This window comes from Passer domesticus, chromosome 4, assembly GCF_036417665.1.
Source record: "Passer domesticus isolate bPasDom1 chromosome 4, bPasDom1.hap1, whole genome shotgun sequence".
Classification (NCBI taxonomy): Eukaryota; Metazoa; Chordata; class Aves; order Passeriformes; family Passeridae; genus Passer; species Passer domesticus.
The window spans coordinates 2,103,221-2,120,737 of record NC_087477.1 but is presented as its reverse complement, the minus strand read 5'-3'; the positions used below and the strand labels follow the sequence as shown (position 1 = coordinate 2,120,737).

The window sequence follows — 17,517 nt, the reverse complement described above, 5'->3', positions numbered from 1 at the left end:
AGGTCCCTGACAGCACCGCAGGGCTCCTGTCCCATCAACATCTGCCCTGCCCCAGTCTGAAACAGGGCCCAGCATGGTGCCGGGATCATCAGAGAGCTGAGGTGTGTGCTGGAATTCCATGCTCTCCCCATCCTGCAGCAGCCCTGCATTTCCCTGCTCCAGCCTTGGTCTCCAGCACAGCCATGGAGGCTCTTTGGGCTCCTGACTGTTCCTGCAGCCCCCCAGGGCAGCTGAGCTCTGCCTGTGGCACAGTCAGCCCTGGCCAGCGCAGGCCATGCTCAGCAATTGCTTGTGTGTACCTGGCCTTGCTGTCAGCCCTGGCAGTGGCTGCGTGGCCCCTTGGTGGCCCTGTGCTGGCCCAGCCATGGTGGCCCAGCCCCTGTGCAGGCCCAGCCCAGGCCAGGAGCATTGCGGCTGGGAACGGCCCCTGTGCCGTGGGGCCCACAGCAGCCTTGGGGCTCTGTGCCCCATGGCCTCCCTGCTGGGCAGCCTCTGCCAGCTCCTGCAGAGCCCCTGGCACCTGTGGGCCTGCACAGACAGCCCTGCCCCGGGCTCTGCCGGCCTCTGGGCCAGCAGAGAGGCCGGCCAGGGCTGGCCATGGCCGGGAACAGGCCCTGAGCCCCGCAGGAGGATGGAGCTGGGCCACAGCCAAACTCAGCCCAGGGCAAAGCTGGGCTCAGCAGCCAGGGCTGCCAAGGCCTGGGGACAGAGGCTGGCGGTGACAAATGTCCTGGGCCCCCTCCCTGCTCTGTCCATGCCCCCAAGGGCACAGAGCAGCCTCCTCTCTGGGACGCTTGCCTGTTTTCAATGCCTTGCACAGGCGCTGGCCCTGCCCCACAAGGCCTGGCCTGAGTCCTGCCCCTGCACGCTCAGCCAGGCTGAGATGGACACTGATGGTTTCTGTGACAGGCTCTCTGAGCCCAGCCCAGCTCCCTGCAAGCTCTGCCAGCTGCCCTGATCTCTGGGCAGCACCAAGGGCCTCTCCCCAGCCCAGCCCAGCCGGCTCTGGCCCCACAGCTCTGCTCAGGCCAGGCTGCTCTGGCCACTGGCCCCACGGCCTCAGCCCCTGCCAAGGGCACAGCAGCAGCTGCAGCTCACACAGGACTCTGCCCCAGCCATGGCGGAAGGTGCTGGGCCAAGGCCAAAGGAGGCTCCCTGTGTGCCCTGCTCCCCTCTGGCTCAGGTGCTGAGAGCTCTGCAGCCCCTGCTGCCATCCCATGTGCCCAGGGCAGCACAAAAGCCCCGGCCTTGGGGCCCTCAAGAGCTGCTCCTGCTCCAGGCCCAGGGCCCATCCCAAAGCTGGGGCAGCCACAAAGCTGTGCCCATTGCTGTTCATTGCTGCTCTGATGGGGATGGATCCTCAGCCACTTGGAGGTTGATGATGAATTTTCCTACTCCCAAGGCCTCTTCTTTCTTGAGCTCTTCACTTCAGGAATTCAGTGAGAAAAGCTCATAAACATTTGTTCAACATGCCCAAAGAAGAAAAGCCATTTGGAATAACAGAAGTTTTCAAGTTTTCTCTAATTAATTAGACAGATATCTGAAGTGTATTCAAAGTGTATATACTGTCTTGAAAACAATGCAGACAGAACAGTTTGTTCTGTTTAATGTTTTTTCCTGTTTATAGATTGATATCAGCAATGTCCAGTTGATATTGACCCCCAGCACCTTCTAATGCAGACTGAATAGCTATGAAAATCAAGACCCTTCATGGCTGAGAGTCAATCAGACTGTGTCTCCTGCCCCCTCCCGACCATTTCCCTCATCCAACCCCTGGCACTCCTATGGACCAGGAATGGTGTCACCAGCAGGACCAGGAGAGCAATTCTTCCCCTGTGCTGGGCGCTGGTTGGGCAGCACTTTGGGTGCTGTGTCCAGTTCTGGGGCCTCAAATTTAGCAAGAATTGGAGGGGCTGGAGTGTGTCCAGAGAAGGACAACAAGGCTGGTGAAGGGTCTGGAGCAAAAATCCTGTGAAGAGAGGCTGAGGGAGCTGGGGTTGTTTATCCTGGAGGAGAGGAGGCCCGGGGGAGACAAGGTGGTGTCAGGGCACAGGTTGGACTTGATGATCTCCAAGGTCTTTTCCAACCTTGCTGATTCTGGGATTCTCTGAAACCACCCTTGCAGCAGTTGCACGATGAGCCCTGGGCCTCCTCTTCAGAAGCTCCAGCAGCCCAGGTGCCTCAGCTTCTCCTGCCAGGCCCAAAGCCCATCCTGTCAGTCCTGCAGAGCCTCTGCAGCTCCTCCTCATTTCCCAGAACAGGGAGCCCCACAGGCAGACACAGCAGCCCAGATGTGCCCCCCTGGCCTGTGGTGCCTCTGGCAAGGGAGCAGCACCAGGCACTGCAGGAGCCTGCAGACAATTCCTGCAGCACTTGGAGGATGATCCTGCTCCCCAGGGGACGTTCCCATGGTGCCAAGTCAGGAACTGCAATGGGGAGTGGGGCCAGAGAGGAAAGGGCAAACAGGGATGGGCTTTTTGCAGGGGAGGGAACAGAAGAAATTTGTACAAAAAAAGGGGGAAAAAAAAAACAAAGGTGAAGCCAAGGAAATGCTCAGGGCAGTTCAGGGATGGCTGTCAGGCAGCCCTGGCTCTGAGCAACAGCGTCTGCAGTGGGACAGGAATCTCCCAGCTAATGGGAACAAACTTTCTGGCTGACTGCAGAGGCCAGGACAAAGCTGAGTGGTTTCCCTGCTGTCCCCCAGCCCTTCCTGGCCCCAGGGGCTGATGGCATTTGTGCTCCCTCAGGTTCATGTCCCCACAGCACCAGCATGGGGGTGCTCCTGCCTGCTCTGTGCAATGCAAACAGGGGCTCCTGAGCCACTGCTGCTGTGGCTGTGCCTGCAAGGATGCGGCACCTCTGTGAGCTGGGGGAGAGGCCAGGGCTGCAGAGGGGGGATGTTGTTGGCAGCTCCATCAGGACGCACTAGGACGCTGCCCTGGGCTGTGCAGCACCCTGGGGATGGATCAGCCCCTGCTCTGCTGCTCCTTCCCGTCTCCCCCAGGGCCCTTGCAGAGCCCCAGCCATGCTGTTTGCCCCCAGCCTGCCCACGGCCAGCCTGGGGCTGCTCACCCTGGGGCTTTTCTGTGCTGAGCATTGGCCTGGCCGTGTTCTTGAGAGAGCCTGGGCAAGGAGCCTGCAGCCCCCAGGGCCTGGCCTGAGGCGTCAGCGCTGCCCCAGCAGTGCCCATGGCCTGTCCCTGCTGCAGCCCCGGCACTGCCACCCCCAGGACTGTGCCCGGCCCCGAGAGCACTCAGGTCCTGCAGCAACACCAGGGCCACCAGGGCAGCGGGGCAGGGCCACGGCAGCAGCACTGGCAACACCAAGTGCTGCTGCTGCTGCTGGGCACAGCTGCTGTGCCAGCACTGCTCTGCCCCAGCTCTGCACACCGACATTGCTGCTGCAGCTCCAGAGAAGGCAAGAATAGAGGGATCTCTGCAGAAAACTTTGCTGGGAGATCCTTTAGTTCCTTTAAAACCTTTGAGACTGCAGCCCCTCATTGGCACAGTCTGTGGCCACAGGGAAGGTGGAGAGAAAGAAAGTCAGAGATGGCAGAAACAATTGTCTAGCTTTAGGAAGAATATTAAAAAAGCAAAATGACAGGGAAATCAAAGAACCAAACTAAAAGAGCTATAAAAGATGACTTTTATTACAAGTGATTTGCCGAAATTGGCAATCACTTTAATGCTTCCTAAGATGTCCAGTGATCAGTCTCCACACTGCAGCCTTGAGCTCCTGGTTCCTCAGGCTGTAGATGAGGGGATTCAGGGCTGGAGGCACCAGCGAATACAGAACTGACACCAACAGATCCAGGCATGCAGAGGAAATGGAGGAGGGTTTCAGGTAGGCAAGTACTGCAGTGCTGAGAAATACATTTCTCCTGCATTTTCCCTTTTCAGATTCTTTCCGTCATCTCCTGAGAGCTACAGTTTGTTCTGGTGCTTTTTATGAACTGATTGTACTCTTGATTTAGATGGAGACTGTGGAATTGTTTTCAGATGTAGAAGAATCTGGACTGAAGACAGAAACAAACTCCCTGTCAGCCCATTTGCATCTTCTAGATCATTTTCAAGATGTCCTTGGGGGTGTTGGAATGATTATCACACAGCTCTCCACTTCTGGCTGCAGCCTCTAGAGTTTCTTTCTCTGCATTCAGTCAGGCTTGCATTCCCCAAGAGTTCTTGGTAGCCTGTCATGTTTTCTTAGGGTAGAACAGTAACAATGAAAACCTTACCAATGGCACAACTGCCCAGCCCACAAGGAAAAGAAAAGAACAAGCTGTCAAATTCTTCAAATATTTCTCCTGCTTTGCTGCAAGTGTTGTGCTGCACCCACAGTGTGGAAAGCTGCAGTTGGTGGCACACCTTGTGACAGAAGCTGCACCTCGTTCTCCGGGAAAGGTTCTTGGAAAAAGCAAACAGGACTGAGGAGAAGATTCTGGAAAAACTGAAAGAGCTTTTAAGAAATTAAATGAAAATTGAAACAATTCAAGATGTTTTTCTCGATTTGTTTTTATGCTCCCCTTTTCCATCTTGCACTAGTTTTCCATCCCATTAATTCCAAACAGATCTCACTTCTAAGATCCATGAGTTGGCAAGTTTTAGACATTTTAAGATACCATGACCTAGACACACTTTGGCTTCCCCTGTTTTTCTTGGAAATCAATGCTGGAGAGGTAAGTGCAGTGCTTGGGTCAGGTACAAATTCTGCATTCAGGGAATGCGCTCTGAGAGTGTTTGACCCTCAGCAGGGACAATGCACAGCAGTGACCGAGGGGATTCCTGAGCCACTGTGCAGGAGTCCAGACTCTGGCTCTTGGCTGAACTCGGCAAAGTTCCCGTGTTTGGACAGGCTCAGGGGCTGCCCTCGGGGAACGTGGGGCTCGGGGCGGGGGCGAGCGGGCAACGGACAAACGGACACGGGGACAAACGGTCCCGGAGCTTCAGTTGCAGCAGCGGCAGCAGCAGCAGCAGCAGCGGCAGCGGCAGCGGCAGCAGCAGCGGCAGCAGCAGCGGCAGCAGCAGCGGCAGCAGCAGCGACAGAAGAAACTTTTAGAGTCTCTTCTCCTCTCCCTCTCCCTCTGTCCCGTACCTCTCCCTCTCTCCCTTTCCCGCCGTCCCTCTCCTCTCCCCGCCTCCCTCTCCCCGTGCCGGGCTGGGCCATGCCCCCGGCCCGCCCCCGGCCCCGGGCGGGGCTGCCCCGTGCCCGCCCCCGGCCGTCCCGCCGCCGCCTGGCCTCAGCCCGGCTCTGGCCGTGCTGGCGCTGCTGGGCGGGCGTCAATGCCTGGGGCTGGGGCGGCATCGCCGGCTTTTGGCTCCGCCTGGCCCGGCCCCGGCCCCGGCCCCGGCGCAGGGTCCAGTCCCGGCCCCGGCCCCGACCCCGAGCCCGGCCCCGGCCCCGGCTCCTCCCGGGGCCCGCGGAGGACACAGGCGGCGTTGCCTCTCCCGCCGCCTCCGCTGCGGCTTGCCCGGCCCAAGCTCCGCCGCTCGGCAGCGCAGCCGCCGGCCCCGAGCCTCCCGTGCTGCGTTCCAAAAACCGAACGCCGGGGGATGGCCGGGCCGGGGCGGGTGAGGGGCGCTCGGGGGCCGTTGCTGGCCCCGGGCCGAGCGCTGACAGCCGCGTCCCGCCCACAGGGAAGGCACAGGAGGCCCTACAGGAGCGGTACCGCCTGGGCTCCCTGCTGGGGCGCGGAGGATTTGGCAGCGTCTGGTCAGCGACGCGGCTCTTGGACGGTGCCCCGGTGAGCGGCGGGGCTGGCGGCGGGCGGAGTAGGAGGAGGAGGACAAGGAGGAGAAGGTCTGGGTGCGGCGGGACGGGCGTTGAGCTCAGCCCGCTGCTCTCCCTTGCTCATAGGTGGCCATCAAACGCGTGCCGCGGGATCGCATCCGGCACTGGAGCGAGCTGGTGAGTGAGCGGGGCCAGCGGCAGAAGCCGGGCCGTGCCGGGCGGCGAGGAGCCGGGGCCTGGCATGGTGGGAGCCACCAGGAGACCTGTGGGGAGAGCGGGCGTGGGCTGGGCAGAGCATGCAGAGCATCCCGGGCTGGCTGAGGGGTCCCAGAGCCCTGGCAGGGCCTCAGCTCCACTGATGGCATCGCGCTCCTCCCGCAGCCCGACGGCACCAGCGCGCCCCTGGAGATCGTGCTGCTGGCCAAGGTGTCCTGTGGCTGTGCTGGTGTCATTCAGCTCCTGGAGTGGCTTGAGCTCCCCGACAGCTTCTTGATGGTGCTGGAGCGTCCAGAACGGTGCCAGGAGCTGTCGGATTTCCTGGCGGAGCGGAGGTTCCTGCCGGAGGAGGAGGCGCGGGGGCTGTTCCGTCAGGTGCTGGAGGCCGTGCGGCACTGCACCAGCTGCGGGGTCCTGCACAGGGACATCAAGCCCGAGAACATCGTGCTTGACCTGGCCAGCGGGCAGCTGAAACTGATCGACTTTGGCTGTGGCGCTTTCCTCCAAGACACAGCCTACACCCAGTTTGCAGGTGAGCCCTCGCAGGGGATGCTCCTGGGCATCTCATGGCCCAGCCTGGGTGTAGCACCAGGGCTTTCCCCTACTGCAGCTGGGATGGGATTAATGCTGGACCCAAGTTGATTTGGTTGGGGTGTGAGGGAGGCCAGCTCCCAGCCCTGCTGACAGCCTTCAGTACCCAGTGTGCCCTGGGCTGGGGCTGGAGCTGGTGCAGCCAGCCTGACAAAAACCCCCATGGGGGTAGTGGAGAGGGGGGTCTGAACCCATGCCCTGGATGGTTTGGTGTGCAGGGGAGGAGGGGCTTGGACTGCTCCACTCCCCTTGTTTGCCTTGGCTTATTAACATTTTTTGGGGGCCCATGCAGGCAAAGAGGAGAGTGGGTTTTCTCTACCAGTGGGTGGGTTTTTCCTTTCTGTGTCATGGTTGGGCCTTCCCAGGGTTTCTGCTGCCCTCTTCCAGCACCAGTGGCTTCTTTTCCAGCCCTGAGTTTGTACACAAGTCCCAGGTGATGGTGAGAGGGCAGCGGTCACCCCGTGTGTTGCTAGAGCAGCCCCCACATGCCCAGGGATGCTGGGGCCAGGCTCTGGGAGCAGCAGCATCCCCCTGCTGAGCTCTGTCTGTGTTCCACAGGAACCCTGGCCTACAGCCCTCCAGAGTGGACCCAGCACCAAAGCTACCATGGCGAGGCAGCGACGATCTGGTCCCTGGGCCTCCTGCTGTACCAGCTGGTCGTGGGGAAGCACCCGTTCAGGAGGGGCCAGAAGATCATCTGGGGGCGCATCTTGTTCCCACCACGGCTCTCTCAAGGTGGATCCTCATCTCTGGGCACAGGGGGAATACCAGTGCTGGGAGACAGCAGCGGGCTGATGGGCATCCTGCTCTGGCAGCTGCTGAGGAGGTGGCACATGTCCTGCTCTCCTCTAAACAGAGAATCCATGGGGAAGTTTAGGCCCAGGTCTGGGCACACCCGTATGGCCTGGGCACAGGAACAGGGGGAAACTTCTCCAAGTGACTGGTGATTTCTGGTTTGTCTCCCCAGAATGCCAAGATGTCATTAAGAGGTGTTTGTCCATGCAACCCTCGGACAGGCCATCATTAGAAGAGCTTTTCTGCCATCCTTGGGTGCAGGGCGCTCCTCGGCCCTAGAAGATGGGAGAGATCCATGTGCACAGTTGGATCCAGGGGCCTGGCAGGTAGGAGCTCCACACATTTCTTGGCACTCAGTGGCAAAGCAAACCAGACTGGTTTTGTCCTGCCTGTAGCTCTGAGCAGGGGTCAGCAGAAGGGAACATGCAGCTCTTGGGCTGGAGCTGAGCTGGAGATCTGGTGTGGCAAGCACTGGTGGCCACCATCCCCCCTGGTTTTGCTTGTCTGGTTCATGGATGGCTGGGGCCCTGGGCAGAGCCCTGACAGCCTGGTCTGGTCCCAGGGAAGGAGAAGGAGCTCCTGGAGAAGCTGTACCAGGTGGGGCTGCTGCTGGAGACAGCAAGGACAACCTCAAGGACGACAATCTCTTCCTTGGCCTGGCCAGCTGAAGATGATGGACTTGGATTCTGGCAGCTTCTCTAAAGACACACTCCACACCCAATTTGCAGGTGAGTTCCACAGCCAGGGGGATGCTCCCAGATCTGGGCATGGCATGGCCTGGCTGGGCACCAAAGGTTCCCCCCTTTGCTGGGAGGGATGCAACAAATTCTTCGGTCGACTGCCCAGCTGCTTTTTGTCTCTGGGCAGCTGCTGAGGGCTGGATGTGCCATGGCTGGCTGCAGGCTGGGCACATGTCCTGCCCTCCTGCCCTGCTTCCCAAGGCAGCACTGATGGGCAGCTCTGGGCACAGCTCTGGGCACAGCCAGCACGGCCTGGGCACTGTGGGCAGCTGGGACAAGGGGACAGGAGCCCTCAGCTGACGGGCAGTTTCTGCTTTCTCTCCTTGCAGCCAGGCTCTGCAGATGCTGAGGCTGCTCTGGGCTCTGGCAGGGCTCTGCTGGAGCTCAGCACCGGGCTGGCATCAGCCAAAGAAGAAATGGTGTCACCTGCAGCACAGACTTGCTTGAGCATTTTGACAACGCAGCTCAAGTTTGCAGCGTGGACACCTCCAAGGGAAAACATGACACCTCCCAAAAATTAAAATTGTTCAATACCTTTTGAAATCAAATCAATCTGGGATGACTCCAAATGACATTTTTCAGCTTGCTCAAGATGTAGCTCAGCCCTTCTCTGAACAGTTCTCTCCCCCACCTGCCTTTTACTTCTCAACTGCTCCCTTTTTTCCCCCAGTGAATTCCCAGCCCATCGCAGTCTCCTTTACTTGCTGGCCTTCCGTGTTGCCCCTGACCACAAGGAAGGCCGAGCCCCAGGCTTAGGGACTCGTGCTGTCACTGGCTGAGGAGCAGCAATGTCTCAGAGGTCCAGTGGGATTTTAGTGTCATTCAGAGCCACTCTCCAGCCCTCAGCTCTCCTCACTGCTGAGTTCCCACTCCCTTTTCTTCATCCTTGCAGCAGGATGAGCTCTGTGAATCCCCTTGAGCCTCCCCACTCTTCCCAGCCCACACAGCCACCTCAGTGAGGCTGAAGCTGAAGCTTCTCTGTCTCCTCTGGCACACCAGTCCAGTCCCCTGTGTGGGGAGCCCCAGCCCCAGAGCACAGCACACAGCAGTGCAGTCCGGGCTGGAGCAGCTGCCCTGCAGCCCTGGCTTGGCTGTTTGTGGCAGCTGAATGCTCCCTGTTTCCAGCTGTCCCTGCAGGATGGCCCCGGGGCAGAGCCCAGCCGGGCTCCCACTGCAGCCCCTGGAGCTTGGGGCAGACAGTGCTCCCAGAGCTGAGGTTCATGGGGAGCACCCGGAGCTGTGCCTCGCACTCAGTGCTGACAAGTGGTGTGTTCTCATCTCCTGCAGCCTGAGGGGAAAACAACCTGTGCTGCCAGGCCAGCACTGTCCCTCTGGGCAGGGACAATGCTGAAGGGCTTTCCCATTCCAGAGGAGCTGGCACTGAGCCTTGGCAGGGCCTGGCAGGGCTGGAGCCGGGTCTGGCCTGCTGTCCGGGACTCGCTGCCCACCAACCGCCCCCACCCACCACGCTCCATCCTCCAGAGACAGAAGGGTCTGTGTGTGCCAGGGGCTCTTGGATGTCTGTGTATCCATGGACTGAAGGGTCTGTGTGTGCCAGGGGCTCTTGGATATCTGTGCATCCATGGACAGAAGGGTCTGTGTGTGCCAGGGGCTCTTGGATGTCTGTACATCCATGGACAGAAGGGTCTGTGTGTGCCAGGGGCTCTTGGATGTCTCTGTATCCATGGACAGAAGGGTCTGTGTGTGCCAGGGGCTCTTGGATGTCTGTACATCCATGGACAGAAGGGTCTGTGTGTGCCAGGGGCTCTTGGATGTCTCTGTATCCAGGGACAGAAGGGTCTGTGTGTGCCAGGGGCTCTTGGATGTCTCTGTATCCATGGACAGAAGGCTCTGTGTGTGCCAGGGGCTCTTGGATGTCTGTGCATCCATGGACAGAAGGCTCTGTCTGTGCCAGGGTTTCCATAATGTCTCTGTACCCATGGGTATGGCATGAACATGGACAGTGAAAGTGTCAGTCATGTTGCTTGCACACTCCTTCCTTTGTACACAAGACAAAACCATGCACACCCCCAGGTATGGATATATTAATAGGATATGGATGGATAGGGGTTTCCCATAGTGCAGTAACTTTAGCATAACTCACCATTTAACTGGTGGCCAGGGGATTTTTTCCCTACTCTGTGGGAGAAGGCGTCCAAGAGCTGAAGGAGCAGCATTCAGAAGCAGATTCAGGATTTCTAGGTAGGAAGTGGAGCTCACAACCATCCACATAACTCGCCATATTCATTGGGATGGGCTGCTGCTTCTCTAGGAATTTGGCCCAATGCAGACATGAGACTTGGAGAAATCCCAGCTCTCTGTGGGTTTGTGCAAAAGGGGGAGCAGCACAAACACTTTGTGCCTGCCTGGGGGACACAAGGTCCAAGGAGCTTTGGTGGCAGAGGGTGACCTGGGCTGGTGGCAGGTGAAGTTCCATTCTATGACATTCTCAGAGTGGCACAGGACAAAGGTCCAAGTACCCCCAAACCCACTGATGAAGTCCTTAGAGTGCTGCACATCCTCTAGGAAAAGCTGCTGTCACACAATCTATTGGGATTTATAACTTTCATTTGCAACACTTTAAATCCAAATTTCAAACTGCAATATTTTTACACTCAAGACACAGTAATGCATAAATGCATAATAGATCTTTCAATTTCCTATTGATTCAATCACAATTTAAAATAACATAATATTGCAAACAAAACCCTGAATGTTTTAAAAAAGGGATGCTGAGGTCAGTAAGATGAATCCATGCCATCAGAACATTTACAGAGTAACTGATTTCTCTTCTTAAAAAGATCAGTTGCCTCTTAATCCAAAGTTACTGATGATTTTCAGTACACATTTGTATTTTTGGTTTTATCTTTCATATTTTTTCTTTCCTTTTTTGTCCAGTGTTTTTAACAGAGAACTCGTCCTACGAAAGGAATGTACAGCAAAATGAGAAATATTTCTGATAAACAATGAAAATGTAGGCTCCTCCTCTGTTTCCTTTTCTATGGATACCCTGAAGAAAAATATCTAGCAGATGTGAGCAGAGGTGTGATGTGTTTCATTTGGACTGTGCTGGAGTTCAGCACTGCTGACATCCTGATCTAGTCAAGAGCTGCAGAATTCTTTTGCAGATCTCGAACCTTGTGTTTGCAGGCACAGCACCTGCAGTGCTGACACACCAATGCACATGAATAACTCTGTTATTCCCTCTCAGAATTTGGGCTCTGCCCCAGCACGAGGTGCTGCAGCCCTTTGCGCCTGGTTCCCGTGTGGAGCAGCTCCCTTCCTGCTGGCTGAGCTGCTCAGGCAGAGCCCGGCAGCTCCTGGCCCTGCAGGGCTGAGGCTTTTCCCCACTGCTGGGCACAGACTGATGGAGCAGCACTGCTGAACACAGGGGCACACAGAGGGACCAGGAGCAGCTGCCTTTGGCCACCTGAGGCTCCAAGGCCCAAACTCTGAGCAGCCAGGGCTGGAAGAGACTCGCAGGCTCCCTGTTGGCTGTGCTGCCCCACTTGTGCCCAGCCCAGCTCTGCCTGGGGCAGAGGGAGAACAAGGGGCAGCTCCCTCCCAGCCCAGCCCAGGGACCCCTCCAGCCCCAGGGCTTGGGGCACTGTCAGCACCTGCTGCTCCAGCCACCGCTCCTGCTGGCCCTGACAGCAACACCCAAACTGGGACTGATCCCGAGGGAGCAGCAGCAGGGCCTGGATCTGATCCCTGACTCTGGGCCAGGGCTGGACAAATGACCCCACAGCAGCAGCAGCACATGGAGCTGACTTTCAGCACAGCCCCTGCCACTCTTCCCTCCTGTGTGCAGCGGTGTCACAGCAGCCTGAGGCACCCGGGAGCCCCCAGTGCCAGCAGGGACTTGAGATGGCAGCCCTGGGCTCCTGGAGGTTTTGCAAGGAACAGAGGTGGGGACTCCCTGTCCATGGGGAGCTTCCAGATGGAAAAGGCTGCTGTGCCCAGGCAGCTCCAAGGGCAAAGAAAGGAGAGTCTCGACCACTGGATCTGAGCCAGTCCCAGAGTCCTGGGCAGCAGCCACCGAGCCCTGGGGGAAGAGAGGGCACAGCAAGAGGGACAAAACCAGGCGAGGTCAGAGACTGGAGAGAGCCAGACCTGGGACAGGAACAGCTGCTTCACTGCACTCTTGGAAAAACCTCTTGGCTGCTTCAAAGCACTGAAGGGCATGAAGGGCAGAGAGGAGGCCTTACCAAACAATGCTCCTGTTTCCACAGCCTCCCCTCTCTGTGTCCCAGAAGGAATTGCATGGACTGTATTCATCTCTTTGAGTCGTCTCATTCAGCATGAGCAGCTTAGCACCAGGAGCTGAAGGAGCTGCCGCCAGAGTCCACAGGAGCTGAGCAAGAGGGAACTTTTAGAGCAAAGTAATGCTGCTCAAATAGACCTAGCTAAATGCAGCGGATAGAATAATGGAATCACAGCATCATTTCTGTTGGAAAAGACCTCTGAGCTCATCCAGTACAGCTGTTCACCCAGCAGTGTCAAGCCCAGCACTAAACCATGTCCCTGAAGTGCCAAGGCCTGGATAACAGCCCTGAGTGAGGCCTGAGCAGCAGGCCCTGAGCCAAAGGTGACCTCTGGATGAACCTTCCAACCAAAGGTTATCTTTGTATCTGCTCACTGATGAAATATGCATGGTCATTAGCATTGTGATGGATGTAGCAACTCCTTAGTGACACATGTATTGATCTTTTTGTATTTGCATGTCAGACAAGGCCCTGAAATCTGACATCTGGCCTTGTTAGGGGCTGAAGGATCAAAGTCAGCTCCCTTGGTTCCTCCTTGAGCCCTGACCAGGCTTTGGGAGGAACCCAAGAGGAGAATGAAACCAGATGTTCCCACACTAGAAGTGCTGTCAGTTTGTTCATTCAGCACTGTCAGAGCTGGGCCCTCTCACAGCGAGGTTGGAGCCTCACCTGTGGCTGGAGGCACCTGCAGGAATTCCCAGTGTCCAGGAGTGGCTCTGCAGCCCTTGGCTGGGACAGCTTCCCCAGCTGCTGTGTGGATCTGGGGGATGGTGAAGTCTGAGGGGAACTGGTGCTGAATCTTTCTTAATCACTGCAAGCAATCTTTGGTGCTGATGGTTGGGTGCCTTGCTGAGCTGCTCCTTTTGTGATTCTTTGCTGCTTTGAGCTGCAGTAAATGACACTGATTCCTTCAGTTGCAGTCTGTGTCTTTGGTGATGACCCTGCCCACTGGTAAAACAAAACTGGCACAATCTGGCCAGATCACAGCAAAATGTCACTTGTTAAATGTAAATGTGAGGAATCAGTGGCATCAGAAATTCCCAGATGGGAAGCCCTTCCCTGGAGTTGGCTGGCTCTGGAGTGGGCTGAGGTCGCAGCACTGTGTGAGCAGTGGGGCAGTTGGTTAAAAGAAGCTGCACCCCTGGATGTCTTAAAATGCATCCAAAAATTGCATATGGAAAAGGAAAAGAACTTGTGGGTTTGGGCAGACAAAGATGAATTTGTTAACAGTACATTGGAAACAGCACCTTCAGAAGGAACAATTCTTGTTGGAATGCTCCCACATGGAGCAACAGAAGAAGGTTTTAATCTTGAGCTCCGATGCATTTGTGCAAGTGAAATATTAATATCATAAACAACTATGTACATATTTCTAGTATAATAAGGCCTTAATATATATATTGATATATATATTTTTATATGTATGTTTATACCTATCTAGCTATATCTATATTTCTATATCAATATCTATATCTACGTATAAAATAGTAATAATGTGAAATAGTGCTGGCAATACTAATTTGGTAGCTTTGGCTGCTCAGGGATGTAACATTAAACACTCTACAGAAAAGGATTGGCCAGAACCCTAATGTCAGAGGTAAACTTTGTGAGATTGTATACAATGAAAAAAGGAGGAGGGGATGAAATTGTCTATTTTTACAGGGTTTGCTGATACTGTGATGAAGAGTGCTTTGTCTGTTACTGTGAAAAATACCGTGATTAAGACTGCAGGGTTTTTCATGAACCAGACTATCCTCAAGCTGCAGGATTTGTTGAACAGGTGAAGGGGTTGTTAAAAGAGCAGTTCAAAAAATGAGGAGATGGGAACCTGTCCCCATGGAGTACCCATCTCCCAGATGTGCTCCATACCCTTAACAGTGGCCCACTGGGGAAATGGAAACCCTTGGCTGTGCACAGCTGCACCCAATTTGCAACTACAACCATGGGCAGTGAGGCTTGGACTGCCTGGGAAATTGTTGTGGGTGTGATGGCCCCTGGCAGGGCCAGCCCAGAGGCTGCAGGGCTGGACCTTCATGCACTGGAATTAATTAGGATAAATCCAAAGCAAATGAAAGCTATCAATACTGAGAGAGGAATTCCGATTCCTCCAGGACACTTGGGTTTGGTAACTGCTCGCTTGGAGCTTGGTCTTGCAAAATGTTCATGTCATGGCAGGAGGAAAGGAGGCATTGATGCTGAATATAAAGGAGAAATTACAGTAATTCTGTTAAACAATTGTCAATAAGATTGGATTATTCAACCCCATGACAGGGTAGCACAGTTATTGATATTGCACATTTAAGCACGATTGTGAAAAATGGAGATCCACCTCCAGTCATTACCATTTGTGGAGATAAAGGGTTTGGATGCAGCAGTCCTAACAATGGAGCCAGAGTGTGGGCCCAGAGGCCAAAAGGCCCTCCTGAGGCAGCTGAAGGAGCAGCTCCTAGGAAATACAATATTGAATCCTGAAACCTGGGCAGGAACAATGGGAATGTCCCTGCAGCCAAGTATTCTGTGTGAGAACAAGTAGATATTACAGGATACTGTTTTACACATCCTGCCAGACCAAATCTCCTTGTTTGCCGCAACGGCCCCTTTGGAAAATGCTCTGATCCACAGGGCTCCCTGTGAAAGCTGCTGTGGCACTGAGGGACTTGCACACAAATTCCATCCAGGAGCCTGGTTGCCCTCAGGGACTGGGACTCAGCCCCCTTCCAGCCAAAGGGGAAAGGGCCCCACCAAGCCTTGTTAGCCACAGACAACATGGTAAAGCTGAACAGCAAAGGACTTTGGAGGCATTGTTCTGGAATTGAAAAGGCTCCATCTCCATGGACAACACAATTATTGTTCCTTACTGAAATGAGATTGAGAAAAAATTAAGAGCAGTGTCACTAAAGTACTATTGATGTCTGTAAGTTGTACCTTGATAGTGTGCCAGAATCTTTGTTTGCCACAAACACCTCCGGTGTTTCACCAAGGGATTAGTTCATCAAAATTTAATGATTAGTTCTGAAAATTTCAAGATCAGGGTAGTCAAAGTACTCCATGTCACTAATTTCTGTGTTTGTTCTCAGCTGAAGTTGGGAGGAATGGGGTTCCCTTGGAGGGCCCACCCTGTGGGGTGGCCAGAACTCAGTCCGTGGGCTCTGACTCGTAACTGTCAGTGAAGGGACAGTTCAAGAAAACACAGGAATACAATGATCCGTTTGACAGGATTCACTAAGATTTCCCTTCAGGAGAAACCCAAGCCTGTTCTAGTTACAGAGGCCACAGTGTGAGAGGATTTCTGTGCTTCACCATCACTCCCAATGTCAGTAGAACTTGGGCTGCTGGAGCTGGTCAGTGTCAGTGTTACCCCACTCCTGACTGCAGGGCCACCATTTAGGGTCCTTCAGCAACAACCACAAGGAAGACCTGGAGCCCAGAGAACATTTGCCTCCCAAGGTGTGCCTTGGGTTTCAGAAAGCAAAAGATTCTGGTTCATCCTGTGCCCCATGTGTGCTGCCCCGTCCTGTGGAGTTGACTGGATGGATTATTAGAAGTAGCAAATGATGCTGTTAAAATGTCCAATAAGCACATCCTATGGGCTCCAACAAACACAAATGGGGACTCCACAGAACCGCATGGCCTTGGATTATCTGCTTGCTGGCCAAGGAGGAGCCTGGGCTGTCATGGGACAGGAATGTTGCACTGCTGTCAGTGATGCGTTAGAAGGCCAACAGTCAGCAATCACCTTGACAGAAAGAGCAGGAGAAGAGTGGCAGAAAGAAGAAAATTCTTCTTGGTGGGATTAGCTTCATGGCTGCCAAATTGGAGGCTGCTGTGAAATGCATTTGTGGCAGTGTCCCTCATCATTGCAGTGTGTGCACTTGGTGTGCACTCTAACATTCCATGTTCAAGTTGTTGTGACACTTTATGCTGGGAAGTCAAGTATTGAGACTTGTCTTAAAAGAGACAGTCTCAAGAAAAGAGAGCATTTGATAAATAACAGAATAACAGCAACTCTTTAGGCATGTTTGAAAAGGAACGTGAATAGCTCTGAGTAATGAAATTTAACAGCACTTAATTGAAGCACAAGGGGAGATGCCTTTATGCCTAATATCTAAATCTAAACTGTGCTATTGAAATAATTGTTATGAAGCTAGTAGTTCATTGTAGCTCTCCGGACCCATCCAAGTAGCAAGGCCTGAACAGGCTGGGATCAAGGCCTGAACAGGCCCAAAGTTCATCTCTAGATGAACCTTCCAACCAAATGTTATATTTGTATCCACTCCCTAACAAAGCATTATTAACAACATGATCAGTGGATGTGTTCCTTGATAAAACATGGATTTCTCTTTCTGTATTTAGAAACCAGACAAGGCCCCATCTGGCCTTGTTTGGGGGTGAAGGATCAAAGTCAACTCCCTTGATTCCTCCTTGAGCCCTGGCCAGGCTTTGGGAGAAACCAAACAGGAGAATGAAACCAGATGTTCCTACCCTAGCAGTGATGTCAGTTTGTTTGTTTGACAGTGTAAAAGCTGTGTCCTCTCACAGCAGGCTTGGAGACTCCTTGCCTGCAAAGGTGGAGGCACATGCAGGAATTCCCAGTGTCTGGGAGTGGCTCTGCAGTCCTTGTCTTCCCCAGCTGATGTGTGGATCTGGGTGATGGTAAAGTCTGAGGGTAACTGGTGATGGATCTTTCTTTAATCACTGCAGGCAATCTTTGTTAGTAAAGACTGGATGGATTGCTGAGCTTCTTTTGTAATTCTTTGCTAATGATTATGTGCTTTGCTGAGATTATCCTTTTGTAATTCTTTGCAGCTGTGCATTATATAAATTACAGGATTCCTGAAGTTGGTGTCTGTGTCTTTGGTACTGACCCTGCCCGCTGGTGAAACAGGGTTCCCTGTTGCCTAAGATTTACCTGGGAAGGCAAAAACCCTCACTCCAAAATTCCCCCCTTCCTCCTTGTTCCCCGCACTTCATACACTGAGCATGATGTCCTGTGGTCTGGGGTATCCCCAGGGTCAGTTGGGGTCACCTGTCCTGGCTGTGTCCCCTGCCAAGCTCCCCCACAGCCCCAGCCCCTGCCCAGCGTGGCTGGAGGAGGGGCAGGACAAGCCTTGGCTCTGTTGCAGCTCAGCAAGAACAAAACCATCTCTGCGTGCTCAGCCATGTGCTCAGCACCCGGCCCAGCA

General features: G+C 54.6%; 1 protein-coding gene across 1 annotated transcript; it reads left to right on the top strand.

Annotated features, from left to right (window-relative positions):
• Positions 1–3,696: 3,696 nt before the first annotated feature.
• On the top strand, positions 3,697–8,168 carry LOC135299807 (serine/threonine-protein kinase pim-1-like). The gene is made up of 6 exons (XM_064419230.1): positions 3,697–3,703; positions 5,478–5,740; positions 5,854–5,904; positions 6,109–6,475; positions 7,093–7,269; positions 7,502–8,168. Exons 1-6 carry the CDS (start codon positions 3,697–3,699, stop codon positions 7,606–7,608), a joined length of 972 nt encoding a protein of 323 aa, XP_064275300.1. The 3' UTR covers positions 7,609–8,168.
• Positions 8,169–17,517: the final 9,349 nt, after the last annotated feature.